This window comes from Bos grunniens, chromosome 13 (assembly GCF_055505025.1).
Source record: "Bos grunniens cultivar Pamir isolate PY7600 chromosome 13, Bosgru_T2T1.0, whole genome shotgun sequence".
In the NCBI taxonomy this organism is placed as follows: Eukaryota; Metazoa; Chordata; class Mammalia; order Artiodactyla; family Bovidae; genus Bos; species Bos grunniens.
The window spans coordinates 77323470-77337960 of record NC_141177.1 but is presented as its reverse complement, the minus strand read 5'-3'; the positions used below and the strand labels follow the sequence as shown (position 1 = coordinate 77337960).

At 42.2% G+C, this 14491-nt stretch overlaps 1 protein-coding gene across 29 annotated transcripts in view; it reads right to left on the bottom strand.

Annotated features, from left to right (window-relative positions):
• The window catches only part of TASP1 (taspase 1), a 318225-nt gene that overhangs the window by 69441 nt on the left and 234293 nt on the right, over positions 1–14491 (bottom strand). For all 29 annotated transcript variants that reach the window (XR_015138791.1, XR_015138798.1, XR_015138800.1 and 26 more), the window contains one exon: positions 13684–13757. Coding sequence is in view for 13 of the 29 variants with exons in the window: in XM_086331228.1 (XP_086187354.1) it covers positions 13684–13757 (74 nt within the window). In the remaining 16 variants the exon portion in view is untranslated. The remainder of the gene's footprint in view (positions 1–13683; positions 13758–14491) is intronic.

Genomic DNA, 14491 nt, shown 5'->3' with positions numbered 1-14491 from the left:
ATTATATCACCACTCACATGGGGACTTATCATGGATATCCATTCTGCTAAAGGTGATAAAAGCTCTACACTATATCACGAATATTTATTCTCTACTTATTAGGAGGGGACAGAAGAATGAAACACACATGGATCTCACTCTGAAGGCAATTAGGTCTTTGTAGGATGTGGAAGCTAGTTCCTTATGAGACTAGTTTCTTGTAAAATCTTAATAAAAATATGAAGTCCCTAGATTTGCATAATGCTTTAGTTTCCATAGTGCCTTTGCATTCATTGATGAGACCACCTCAAAATAGGCTCTCAGGTAGAAAGATGTATAATATACCTATTTTTCAGGTGGAAAGAAAGCCAGGCTCAGAATGGCTATGTGGTTTGCTTACAGTCCCAGAGGAAGTGGAAAAACTGAGCCTTGAATGAAAGCCTTTGGACTCCAAATTTAGGGCTCTCTTTACTCCCACAAAGCCTTACCATGAAGGAGTCTAAATTAGGCTCTGTGAAGAGACACAACTCTCACTACAGGAGGTTTATGACTAAGTAGTTTTTCAGGGTGAAATAGGGCTTGCTCAGAAAAGCTACTGCCACACATTTTACCTACAAATTTCAGTTTGATTCTGGGATTCAGAGACCTGGATTTGAGCCTTAATTCTGCTGAGGATGAACTGGAGCAGGGGGTAGGCTCACTAGATCTCTGGGTTTCAGTATCTTTGTAGCCCAAAATGAAAATTTTTACTCAATTATATCAGGGGTTCTTTCTGATTTGAAGATTTTAGACAGTTTTGCATTAGTATGAAACGAGATGCCAGTCCAGGTTCAATGCACGATACTGGATGCTTGGGCCTGGTGCACTGGGACGACCCAGAGGGATGGTATGGGGAGGGAGGAGGGAGGAGGTTAATTTTAAAATTATAAAAAAAATAAAAAAATAAAATAAAATAAAATCTAAAAAAAAAAAAAAAAAAGAAAAGCCCTCTAAAGGCTGTTTAATTTTTTTTTTTTCAAAAACCCACATGTTTAAATTTTCCTAGAATTCAGTTATAGATTTTTTTTTTTTAAACAGTGCTTGTAAGAAGTAATTGAAATCCCAATTGTACCACCTTTCTTTTAGATCCAGCCTAACTTAAGAGTGGACCTCTTAGACAGTGGTGTTAGGGCCATCTACATCAGAATATCTGCGGGTGGGGGCCAGGAAGCTGGATTTCCACACCTAGGCTTTGAACCCCCAAGTCTTCAGGAACAAAGCCTGCCTTAGGTTACCTCCTGGATAAAGAGGAAGGCAGTCAGGGAAAAGGGATAGCAGACACATCATACAGATGACATGGAAACACTGCTGACACCATCATGTTAATCGTGCATTCTGACACTCTAGAGACCTTTACTCTGATTTTTAAAACAGTCTTCATTCTTCTTTAAATGTTCAAATAGGAACATGACTACCTTTCTGTTAAAAATTCATTTAAAAAGAAGAAGAAATCAGAACGTGTCATTCCACGTAGTCCAAACGATCACAACTGTGTAAAAAAAAACAAAATCACAACTGCGGAAGCCGAAGGAAATATACGAACACGCTGACAGTGGTTAATGTGGGGCGGCTCGCTGCACTCCAGGATTCACTCAGGGCCAGGATCACCTTTCTTTTTCTTTCTTCTGTATTTTCTTAATTATGTAGCAGAGTGATTTAGCTGGCGTTTAATGAGGCAGCATAACCTATTGAGGAATTAATCTGTGTCCTTTCTTACTGTTGGAGACCCACTGCAGGAGGCATGACTGTGTCCCCAGTCCACTCCTGACCATTGCCGAGAAAGAACGAACAAAATAACTGGGACCCACACAGAACCCATCGACAGCATCTTCTCCTTGATATATCCCTCTCCTTGGTTTCCAGGACCCCAAACTCACCTGTTTCTCCTCAGCCTCTGTGGCCACAACTTCTCAGTCCCCTTTGCAGGCCCCCCACATCCCCGAGCTAATGGCACTGGAGCTCCGGAGGACTCAGGCCCCTTCTCTCCCATCTGTGGTCACTCCCTTAGCAATCTCATCCAGTCCTTCATTTTATGAAAGCACTTGTATGCTGAGATTCCCAAATATACATCTCCAGCTTGGGCCTCTCCTGACAATGACCTGTTTAGAAGCTTTGGTTCTGGGGTTCAGACCGCCTGGCCTGAATCTTGGCTTGACCTCTGGTAGCTCTGTGGCCTCATATACGTAACTTCGTATTTCAGATATTTCTTCCAAGGGGAGGAGGAGGTATTGAGCTGAGCAGAGGAGATGCGGCCACGCCTGGCAGGCCCCTGGGCAGCATGGAGGCTGGGGGGTTGCCTCTGCTTCTGTCAGAGGAATCTCTGGGCCACCATTTCCTAAGTAAAAACCAGCAGGTGGCCTCTTCTTGGAGACCCTGACGAGGAAGCCTCAGCGCCTGGATGACGTGTAGTGAGTGAAAGCCCAGAATGGCAGTTATGGTCTTCTCCTTGGTAAGCTGACAGATAACACAGATTTTTTTTTTACTATAGCTTGAAAAGACTATCTTGTATTTGAAAAGAAAGGAAAGGCTAATGTTGAAACTATCATAAAGAGTGAAACTACTATTTGTCTAATGGAACTACTTCCTGAGAATTTCAGTTGATCTGTCAGTGAGGAATTAGGGAGTGGCAAAAATAAAAACCACCAACAGACTCTTTGAAAAAAATTCTCCTCATCCAAACCATCTGCTCCCTGACTTATTGATCTGACCCAAAGAACTATGAAAATGTTGGAATGAGAGAGGGCAGGGCTTCCCGGACTGGCTTCTGCTGGTCCCAGGAGTGGCTCTCTGGAAAAAAGGGAGCCCGGCCGAATGTCAGCCCAGTCCATGTTTCTTAGAGCCGGGCAGGCACCTGAGCAGGTGAAGGTCAGACACCCTCCAATAAAGGAAACTGTGGACGCCACAGGCCAGCTCATCCTAGATGTCAATGGAAGCCACCCTTCAATTCCGGCTATACGGGAACCTCCCTTCTCTCTGCCCTAACACTGAGACCTCAGATCCCTTTGCTGGTTTTCCTTCACCTCCCCAAACCACTCAGTGTTGGGGTATCCCAGGACTCAAGAGTTGGGCCACTTCTCCTCATTTTGTAGAGAAACATCTGTGAAGTGTTCTGGACATAAAGTGAAGCCCCTGGTTACACTGGAGAAAGAGGACAGAGAATAATTCTCCAGACCCAACTCACCCTCCAGCTGCCACTTCATTTCTTTTCATTCCCAGCAAAGTTCTTTAGAAGACTTGCCTGTTCCTATTTCCTCAGATTCTGTCCTTCCATTTCTCTCTAAACCCTCTCCACTCAGGTTTTTTGCTTGGATGACTGCACTGAAATGGCTCTTTCCCAAGGTGAGCCATGCCTTCCAAATGCTAAATCCAATGGTCTGTCCTCAGACCTAACCTCATGGGCCCACACTGCAGGAGCTGATAAAGCTGGATCACCCTCTTCACCTTGAAATATTGAGACCTTCCCGCCTTGGTTTCTATGACAGTCCCCCAGGTCCCCACCAACCTGTGTGGCCATTTCTCAGCCTCTGTGCCAGGTCCTTCGCTCCTCTGACTTACGAACACAGGACCTCCTCGGAAGTCTTTTCTCCTGACTCTGGTCTCTCTTAGTGATCTCGTCTATCCCTGCAGTTTTGTTTTTTGGGTTTTTTTTTTAGCATTTATATGCTGAGATTCTCAGATAGGCATCTCCAGTTTGGTCCTTGCTCCTGACACCCTCAAGCCTGCTTCCTCGCTCCTCACCTTCCTCCTCACCTTGGTAAACGGCAGCTCCATTCTCAGCACCGCCTTCTCCAGTTCCCTCATACCTCCACCCAGCCCAGTGGCAGACCCTGCTGGCTGCATCTTAAAATGGGTGCAGAAGCCAGCTGGCGCTCAGCACCTGCACACGGCTTATGTTCTAGTCCAGCTCATCACTCTTGCTCACACAAGTGGCAACAGGCTCTCCTGCTGGCTCCCTTTCAGAAAGCAGCGGGAGTCACCTCTTCCAAAGTAAATCAGACACTCTCAGTCCTCTGCTCCCTAGCCTCCAATGGCTCCCATCTCAGGGGAAGAGCCCAAATCCTAACTACGACCAATAACAACCCACAAGGTCTAGTCCCACTAAGACTGTGACACTAAGACCAGGCTTGTCACTGTGCCTTCATCACATCGGGAATGCTCACTCCTGCCCGAAGGCCTCTGCTCTTGCTGGTCTTCATATCTGGAATGTTCTTGCCTTGCTCCCATAAACCTCCCGAGACTCTCACACTGGAAACCTCACACTTCTTAAAATCCTCCCAGCTTGACGTGTCTTTCTAGCACTTACCACAAACATAGTCTGTGCCTTATTTATCTTGTTTAGTATTTTCCCCACTAGTGTGTAAGTACAGGAGTACAAGGATTCTTGGCTTTTTTGTTCACCACTATGTTCCCAGGAAAGCACTTGAATATAATGGGCACTCAACAGTATTTGTTTAATAAATATTTCATTTTAAAAAACGAGCTGCTATATTTCATCAAAATTCTACTCCTAAGTAAACTGAGTTTTTTTAATAGCTAAAATCTCAAAGCCAAGGAATCAAGGCTTCTTTCCTAGTTAATCATTATTAAATACGGTAATAAATCCCAGATTAGCTCTACTACTGGTTAACTGAGGTTAAGAAGAAATGGATTTTTGTCATCTTTGATGGTGAAAACCTTATAGATTGTATTTATTTCTTTTCTGCCCCAATTATGTATGGCCTAATGAACAAAAACATAAATTGCAAGATTCAGGAACTTGTACATCAGAGGTTATCACATTAAAGACCAGGTCCTTCCTGTCTGAACTGGCTTTGCAAGTTTATAGGAATTTGGGTTGGAAGCATGTTTTATTCAGGGGCTACTGGGGCTTGTTACTAACGGCCTAGTAAGAGCTTGTTTTGCCAAGATCTTCCACTTTTAACGGAGCAGGTTCCAACTGTTCAGAATTTTGCCATAATATACACGAGAACTATCAACGGAAGAAGTCGGGGGACTATTGGGCTTTTCGTCCCTTATAGGAAGCATATCTAAAATACAATTAATTTTCAAGTGAAGAAAAAGCTGTTTCCAAGTACTTTGAGCATCTCCTAATAACAAAGTGTTAATACAACCCTCATTCTACATTTCTTTTCATCTCTTCACACTGCAGCAGACAGGACAGTCCAAACATGTACAGTGCAGTGATGACAGCTCAAGAGCATAAAAGTAAATCGCCATATGTACCACAGAAGTATTTGAAAGGAATGTAAATAGAAAGAGTAGCTCAACCATATCCAAATGTCTCAATTAGTTATTACTAAAATGTTAAAATTTCACCAATTTACAGCACTGCTTTACTTACAAGACATAAAAAATTATACATAATAATCAGCAGAGAAGAATTTTAATCCTTAGGATTAGACAGAATGGACACTCCAAGTTGAAGACTTAAAAAAAGACAGAAACTATATTATTTGAATGAATGGTACTAAAATAAAAATGCATTCTAGCAGTTAGACTTCACTTGGGGTTCAAAATCTACAACACAGGTCAGTTTCTGATGTCTGTGAGTGAAGCAGGCCAGGCATAGGACTGGCAGAGTGGAATGTCCAGGCCCCACCAAACAGGAGGCCACCACTTGGGACCAGCTAATCATGGCTATGTAGGGAGTGGGTCGCAGTGTGGCCAAACATACTCTTAAGAGAAAACAAGTCAGGAGGAAGAAAACTGTACTTTCACAGAAAACTTAAAACATTTAAATCTTGTATAAAAATTTTATACAAAATTTCTATTTTGTATAAGTCCAAAAATTTTTTAGGTAATATTTTCAACTTTTTAAAAAAAGCGATGTGTTGCTAAAGCCAGCTTTTGAGCTCAACTCTGCAGGTTACAGGGAAGGAGGGACAGTGAGGATTAAAAAGTATATCCAAAAAACCATCTGGCCTCAAAATCTCACCCTCAACTTCAACGTGGAGCCACTCGTAGAAGACATCTCTATGGAATGAATGCCCATGTATGCAGGGTCTGGCAGGGCCATTAGAACCTCCGAGTACACTGCATGCCTGTAAATTCAGTTCCTCTCACTACTCACCTTCTTAATAAAATAATGTAATGAGAGTTCTTACAACATATAACCAATGGGTGACACTGAATATTTACAACCAAAGAAACCAATGCCATGCTTTAAGTTAGGAAGGTAACATGAAATAAGAATGGCATGACCAAGATTATGGCCTTTTTTGTTTTAGGATCGGAAAAAACAGGAAAACATTTCTTTCCTCACTTGTCCACTGCTTTTGAACCAAGAGAAAGAAAAGGCCATCCTGTAATCACTTCTTACTGAGTAATCAGGCCAATAGTTCTCGTGAATGCCTGTTTCAGCTCCATCTCACAGCTTTGTGTTGTCCTGTGGGTAAACAGCAGGCATGTGTCTGCTTTTGGAAGGTACCCATTTACCTAAAACGTTGGGTACTAGCGGGTAACAAGCTGACATTCCAGTGCTGCGTTCACACCTGATGGGGACTATGTAAACTGATGACCATGCACGTACATAGAGGCAGGGAGATTAACGCTTTCATTATCCCCATGCTGCTACAATAAAAAACAAAAAGGCTTACTCACCACCTTGCAACTAACATGGAGTGTCTACAAGTCCAAGCAACAGACATATTTATCTTTGCAGAGATCCAACCCTACACCACGATTAAAATGAGATTTATTTGGATAAATATGGTTAATAACTCTGAGAAGATTTATGCTCTTGCCAACATGGTGAATTCCCTCTTTGTGTTTATTCTATTTATTGCTTTGGAGCTTTGTCAAATGAATCATTTGGAAGAAACTGATGGCATGAGGCTAATTAGGCAAGAAAAATAAAGCTAACAACTCTGAGAAGCAAACTTGAGGCTGAGGAAACTTCTGTCTTAAAGTTTGTTTTTCACATATTCAACCTTCTACAGTCTTCTCCTGTTTGTCTAAAGGACTTTCTAAATAGACCCAATGGGATCCTCCTGGCAGTCCTAAGAGCATGGAAAAGAAATACAACTTTCTATATTTGAAATTCTGGGCAAGCTCAGAAGGTACAAGTAAAATCACTGATTAGCCACTTTTCCTTCTGCTCCGTAAGCGCACTTGCCAAACGTAGCTGTCTGGGATGTTTCCCTAGTACAGAGCTTGCTGGCGGCGCCTAACACCATCCCAGGGCAGATGGCTTCCTGCCAGGGATCAGACTCTTTCAGCTGTTGAGTAATATGCGGACTAGACTATCAAAAGCAGCTAATATTTGGCTTAGACCAAGGCCAACTTGTATCTAAGTGGTTCTTCATAAATCTAAAATATGGTCCAATAAATCCACCCAGTGGCTGAATGTCACTGGCCACTACCATGGAACTGAAGTCCCTTTTAAGAATTCACGGTCAACCCACCTAAAGATGTTCCACTGTCTAGAGCTCAGGGGAATCTGAGAAGGTTGCCTGCATTCGCCCAAGATACACTCAACAGTAGCCAGTAAAGAATATTCTTCTTTCTTACTTTTAAAAGCAAAATTATTCAGTTAGGTGAGCTTAACTGGAATGCTGCAGGCAACTTAGGTTTCATTTCAAAATCTGTTTGTAAGGCTGTCAAGTTGGTAGACGCCAGTCAGAAAGCTTTGTAAAAGGGCTCCATTACCACCATACTGGCCTGAACTGCAGGGGTGAGTGTGTGTGTATGTGTGTGTCCATTCTTGTAGCTTCAAACAATTTTATTTTTCCTTTTCTGGAATCTCTGAATTCACTTGTCAGTTGGTTTATAATAGAATTACGTTTTGTCAAAAAGGAATAAGCCTGACCATCTCCACCAGGGGATCAGCGTGAAAACATAGGAGGTATCAGTCTTGTGGTAGGAGATGTGGATGGCACCTTGGAAGCACAGTTAGTGTAAACGAGGCTGCGGAGCTGCAAGGCGCCAGCCCTGAGAGACTCTCACCACTTCTGCCGTCACTCGGTCCTCCCAGCACCGCCATTACCCATCACAGTGCATGTATGAACAGCTCGATTATACGCCCTGTGGTTTTATTTTCAATTAATATTCAGAATACTACGAAAGCACCAGTAATAGTCCCATTTTAAAGATAAGGAAACCAACAGTTGGTGTTGTAACCTGTCCTGGGTTATAAAGCAGGAGCCTCAGGAGTGAAATTCACCTCTGGCTAACTCTGAAGCCTGTTCTCTTATTATATCACATTGTCTCTTTATACACGGCCTTGCTGACATCTTTTAAAAACCCTCCTCCTATTGCTCTGCCAGGAATGAAGCAGTCAGAGCTTTTTTCTTTCCTAGGAAAAGTCTTATCTCTTTCTGAAGTTTAGTTCATTTAAATTTTTCTACTATACTCAGCTCTTTGGATAATTTTTAAAGTCCATGACTTTATAGTTGTATCCAGCTCGCTCTCATTATTGGGAATAGGAGCAATAGTCTCCTCTGACTTTCTTCATCCTAACTGGAAGTGGAAGTCTTTTTCTCACTTCTCGTGGTAACTCCCTCTTGTGTTGTTGTTGTTTGATCGTTAAGTCATGTCTGACTTTTGCAACCCTACGGACTGTAGCCCACCAGGTCCCTCTGTTCACGGGATTTCCCAGGTAAGAATTCTGGAGTGGGTTGCTATTTCCTTCTCCAGGGGGTCTTCCCGACTCAGGGATCAAACACGTGTCTCCTGCATTGGTAGGTAGATTCTTCACCACTGAGCCACCTAGAAGCCCCCATCTTGAGTTCCTCATGTTTATATTTAAGTCTTCCTGCATACCTTTCCTTGAGAGGCAAGTTAAGCCTAGTGAAAAACTCTCAGAAACCTTATCTGTGCTATCCCTTCTACACAGACATTTACTGAGATTTTTTAAAAGACACAGAAACTATCTTCATAAAAACAAGTCATAGTAGATACTACATCTGGGGTTGCAAAAATCCTACCAAAAACTGAATAGTGACATAAATGCAAATTAATCTGGAATGTAGAATTTAGAATTTTGCAGATGGCAAACAAGTATCTAGGAATGAAGGGCCATAATATATACAATATCCATAATATACGAAGGACTTAACTCATCTGTATTCAGACATTAGATTTTGTTTCCTTGTTCCTATCAAGTCTGACCCAGGAAGGACTTAGGGCAGAGTCAGGTTTTCTTGCTCTCATTTTACTCGTGAGGCCTCTGAAATCCAGAGAGAGTGACCACCCAGCCATACAGCCTGCAAGAAAAGAGGGGGAGGTGGACCCAGGATCTGGCAGCCCAGTGCTGCACCCATTCCGATGCTTGTTCAACTGCAACACTAAGCGAATGTGCCATAATAGCCAAGGGTGATATTTTTTTAAAAACTTTTTATTTGAAAATTATTCCAAAAATATACAGAATAGTTCAAGGAACACCCACACCTCCTTCACGCAGGTTCACCTATTGCTAACATGTTACTTCATTTGCTTTGTGATCTACCATCTGTCTGTTCAGGGCTTCCCAGGTGGCACAGTGGTAAAGAACCCACCTGCTAATACAAGAGACGTGGGTCTGACCCCTGCGTGGGGAACATACCCTGGAGAAGGAAATGGCAACCCACTCCCGTATTCCTGCCTGGAAAAAATCCCATGGACAGAGGAGCCTAGTGAGCTGCAGTCAATGGGATCACATGAGTCAGAAACGACTGAGCCACACACACACATCTGTCTGTCCATCCATCCACATAACAATATTTTCTGAACCACTGAGAAGACATTGTATAATTATGGCCCTTTACCCCTAAATACTTGAGTTTATATTCCCTAAGAGTAAGAATATTTCCCTACATACTACAGTACAAAGATATTTTAAAATGATAACATCTACTACCTATATCCCCTTTTGTTCACTGACCTAAGAGCATATTTTTAGCGTTTTCCCCCTACCATCCAGGGTCCAGCATAGGATCAGTTACCACACATGCTAGTTGTCACTGCCCTTTAATATTACTTAATCTGGAACATTTCCTCAGCCTTTGTCTTTTACGACATTGACATTTTTGAAGAATATAATCCCCTTTTCTTTCTTCCGAGAATGATCTTCATTTTTGATTTCTCTAATGTTTCCTTGTGATTAGGTTCAGATGGTACACTTCCAGATGGGATACTGCGAAAGAGATGCTGTGTCTTTCTCAGGGTCTCACATCCAGAGGCACGTGATGTCCATCTGTCCCTCACGGTGACATTAATTCTGATCACGTGGTCAAGTTGTTGCCTGGTTTTTCCATTATATACTTATTATTTTTCCCTGAAACTAATAAGAACCTTGGGGCAACACCTTAAGACCATAAAATAGCTTGCTCCTCCTCAAGGATGAATTTTTATAACAGTATTTTCACTATGTTATAAAAAAAAAAAAATGACCTCTACATCGTAAAAGAAACCTAGGTTTTACTTATCATTCTCAAATAAGTCGCATGCCAATTTTAACATCTGTTTTTATTACATTAGTGCATGCACACTAGCTGTTTATTAGAAACCATTCGTTAACTGTCTGCCGTCTTGGGTAGGATACTGGCAATTTGATTTTTAGATTCAGCTGGTATCAATGCCCTAATTTTGGTTCAGTTAAAAAGAAATCTCTTTAACTTATGCAACAGTAGGGATTTAGAAATTAAATTAAGGTATATAACTGCAAAAACATTCTATTAAAAAAAGAAACTTATAAAAGAACTTACTCCTATTTGTTCAAATTACGTATGGATTCTGGTTATAATGGTATTAGTTATTATCCAGCCTTTTCTAAATAGTACTCTTTTGGGTGAACTTTAATTCAAGGTCTTAACTTGGATTAAATATAATTAGCTTATATAAAATGTTTGAATGGCAAAGTGATTTTAGTTTCTGAGTTTGGTAACAAGCAGAAAGGAGGTAATTTTTGGAAGGCAGAGTAAATTAAAAACATTTTTTTTTTTCCAGAAGTTGCTTTTAAATTTAAAAAAATACTATGGCTATTGTTTTAGTTTTTAAAGATGCCTCCTTTCTCATTTTGCCACCACAGTTTGCAACATACATGAGAGCATGTTTCACAAACTGTCATCATGCTGAGTGGGTATATGCCACTAATTCAATAATTCTTTCATAGAAGGAAGGAAACCAGGGCCAGTAGGCCAAAGGCTTTCTCTCTTAAAAAGAATACAAACTTTGCTGTAGCCCCTCTTTTCTCTTTTGAGCTCAATCTCTCATCTATAATTTTGCCATACTTGCAATACAGTAAAATTCCAGGCTTTATGACAGAAGAGATAGTTTTTGGTTTTGTTGGTTTCTTTCTTTCTTTTTTTTTTCATCAATAGAATTCAACAACCAAAGCTTTAGCGCTTCGGGGTTTTTTTGTTTGTTTTTTGCTCGGGGGTTGCGGGGAAGCATCTGTAGCCACGGGAGGAAGAAAGGGAGAAGCCTGAACTCCCGGCAAGGAGGCTCAAACACGCGACTGACGAGTGAGGCGAAAGCAGCGGCCCTGTCTGTGGCCCACCGACGCCACCAGCTGCAGGATTTACCACCATTATGCAAACCACGCCCACCAGATGTCACGCGATGCAACTGGAAGCCAAGCAGCCTCGAGTCGTGCTCTTTCCTCCCATGTTTCATGTTAAATAGCAAGGTGTCTTCAGGGGGCCACCAGCAGGGACAACAGGGACCTTATAACAGGATAACAGGGATAACACTCCACATACAGGCTTAAGGACATGACCGTCCCCACCAGACAGGCTTCAGTACTGAGGTGCACCTCTTCCAGGTCTTTTTGTTGATGTTGTTAAGAAGCGATCTTAGCTCAGATTCTACATGTCAGGGGCGGGAGAAGCTTAACTGGCCGTAAGCCAGTTAAGGATTTTTGTGGCTTACCAGGCTTATTATAAAATAATAATAATAACAACTGTTTTTTGCCATTGGGAAGAAAAGAATATTTTCTTTTTGAATGTTTGAAAATATTTAAAGTCACTTTTCCACTCGTTATTCTTTCCTTTACTTTTAATTGGAAGAGAACTGCTTTACATCGTTGTGCTAATTTCCACTCATTGTTTATACCATTCTATTCAATATGGTAGCCACTAGCCACACATGGCTATTTACATAAAATTTTAAATTCTGTTCCTCAAGCACACCAGCCACATTCAAGTGCTCAAGGGAATCTGTATCTAGTGAGTATCCTATTGGACAGCACAATATAAACACAAAACATTTCCATCAACACAGAAAATTATTTTAGTGTTGCTCTAAACTCATCATGTTTTTTAAATGAGCCATTATAATTCAATTCTCCTTATACTATGGAACAAAACAATCTTCCTGCATACTCATATGAAATAAATATATGCGTACAATCCAAATACTATATTAGGCAGCTGTGAGACAAAGGTGTTCATTGGAAGGACTGATGCTGAAGCTGAAGCTCCAATACTTTGGCCACCTCATGTGAAGAGTTGACTCATTGGAAAAGACTCTGATGCTGGGAGGGATTGGGGGCAGGAGGAGAAGGGGACGACAGAGGATGAGATGGCTGGATGGCATCACTGACTCAATGGACGTGAGTCTGAGTGAACTCTGGGAGTTGGTGATGGACAGGGCGGCCTGGCGTGCTGCGATTCATGGGGTCGCAGAGTCGGACACGACTGAGCGACTGAACTGAACTGAGACAAGGGTGGGGGTGATCTCTATAATACTGTCACAAACACACGCTGTCCTCACAAAGCCCTGTGATGCTACCAACTTGCTGGACAGTATTCAGAGGCCTGCCTGGACGGGTGTTCCATGACAAAGAAGCAAGAAACTATCCTTTCTTACGCGTCACCTTAATTTGTTAATGATGCCACCTATATCAAACAGTTTACATCAGAAGTTTCCTTACTTGCATTTTCAAATGTGTAAAATAAATCATGTCCTTTGGAAAAGAGGCTGCCCAGCTTCGCAGCTTTGTAATTGAGGTACTTTAATGCCAAGTAAACATCGTAGGCCACAGCTGTTTCTAAAAAATTTTATGAATAAGAACAGGAGGCCGGTATAATATAAATCCACAAATGATGCTTCTGACTCCCAGGCTCACCCGCTGTGAGGGCAGGGAGGCCAGGCAACTCAAGAGGAGCCGCGTGGGCTTCTCTGCCACGCTGTAACCCCTGGGGGACAGCGGGGCGCGGGCCACACGGGGTGCAGACCTTTGGCCCTGCCCTGAGGATGCCGTGTCAGACCACCCGGAGCACGAGACAGGCAGCCCTTGCACACGCGTGGCTGCCTCTGCCCTCACACGGGCAGGGTACGTCCAGGTGCTGGGCTAACTCTGCCTCAGCTTCCTTGAGGTCTTCCCATCCTCCCCACAAAACCACCCAGCCCCATCAACCCATTACCCACTTTCTCTTCCCCAGTCCCAGTTTCTTCTTATTCACAACAAAGAAGAACAAGGTGGAAAAAAAAAAAAAAAAAAAGGTTTTTCCTAATTTCCTCTGCTCCATCATCAAAAGCAAAAAAAGATCTGCTATTTTTCTTTGGGATTGGTGACTGTTCTTTATCAAATTCTCATAAAGATCATAGAGCTACCACCCAAGAGAAGCTAAAAAAAATTCCCTGTGTCCATCTGGCCAGTTGGAGGTTCCCGCGCTGTCTGTAAGCCCTTCTGCTCATTCCCCTCCCGCCCCTCCTACCCTCTCCCACCCAGCTCTCCCCACTTACCTTGGCCTTCCCATCCTGGGCGGACATGTAACCAACACACATGCTCTCGGTCGTGTGGCTCCACAGAAATTCCACTGCCAGGGAAGGGAATACAAATAGGCACATTCAGATCACAGATGGAAAATAAATCTCTGCTTTTTAATAGAACAGTTAAAGATAGCTTTATATTTAACACACTCGGCTCCCGACTTTCCATTCGCTCCTTCATAAATGTCAAGATGATTTAGTACTCAAAACTGTGTAATGCTATTTACTGTGAAATGAAAAATGTATTTCTTTCTTGTCAAAACTTATGATTATTACATGTAAAATAAATGCTCCTCTGTTTGAAACTTGTAACATTAAACACACACACATGCACACACACTCATGCACACAGTATACAATGATTTGGTAAACGTAATATTCCATAACGTAGTTTCCTTTAAAACACACACACTCTCTAGGTCAAGGTTTTTTAAATGTCATTCTCTATGAAAAGGAACCAGGGTTCCTTGGAGAAGTGTTGATTCCAGGGCCTGGGCAGAGAAAATATTAAACGAATCTGGAACATTTTTTTGTGCCAGAAGATGAGGAAGTCCTCGAAGAATGATGAAAGCTTGGGAAAGGGCCCACGGATCAGCCTGAAGAGACCCCCAACTGGCCATATCTGTGTCAATCTAAGTATCAGAATAAATAATAACAGTAAAGAATTATCATCACTGAACAAAATTAAAATCAACAAGCCCATACAAGACCTAGGTCCCAGGTCTCAGCCTGTCTAACTAATACAAACAAATAGGAATAAGTAAAATGGGGGAGAAGAGAA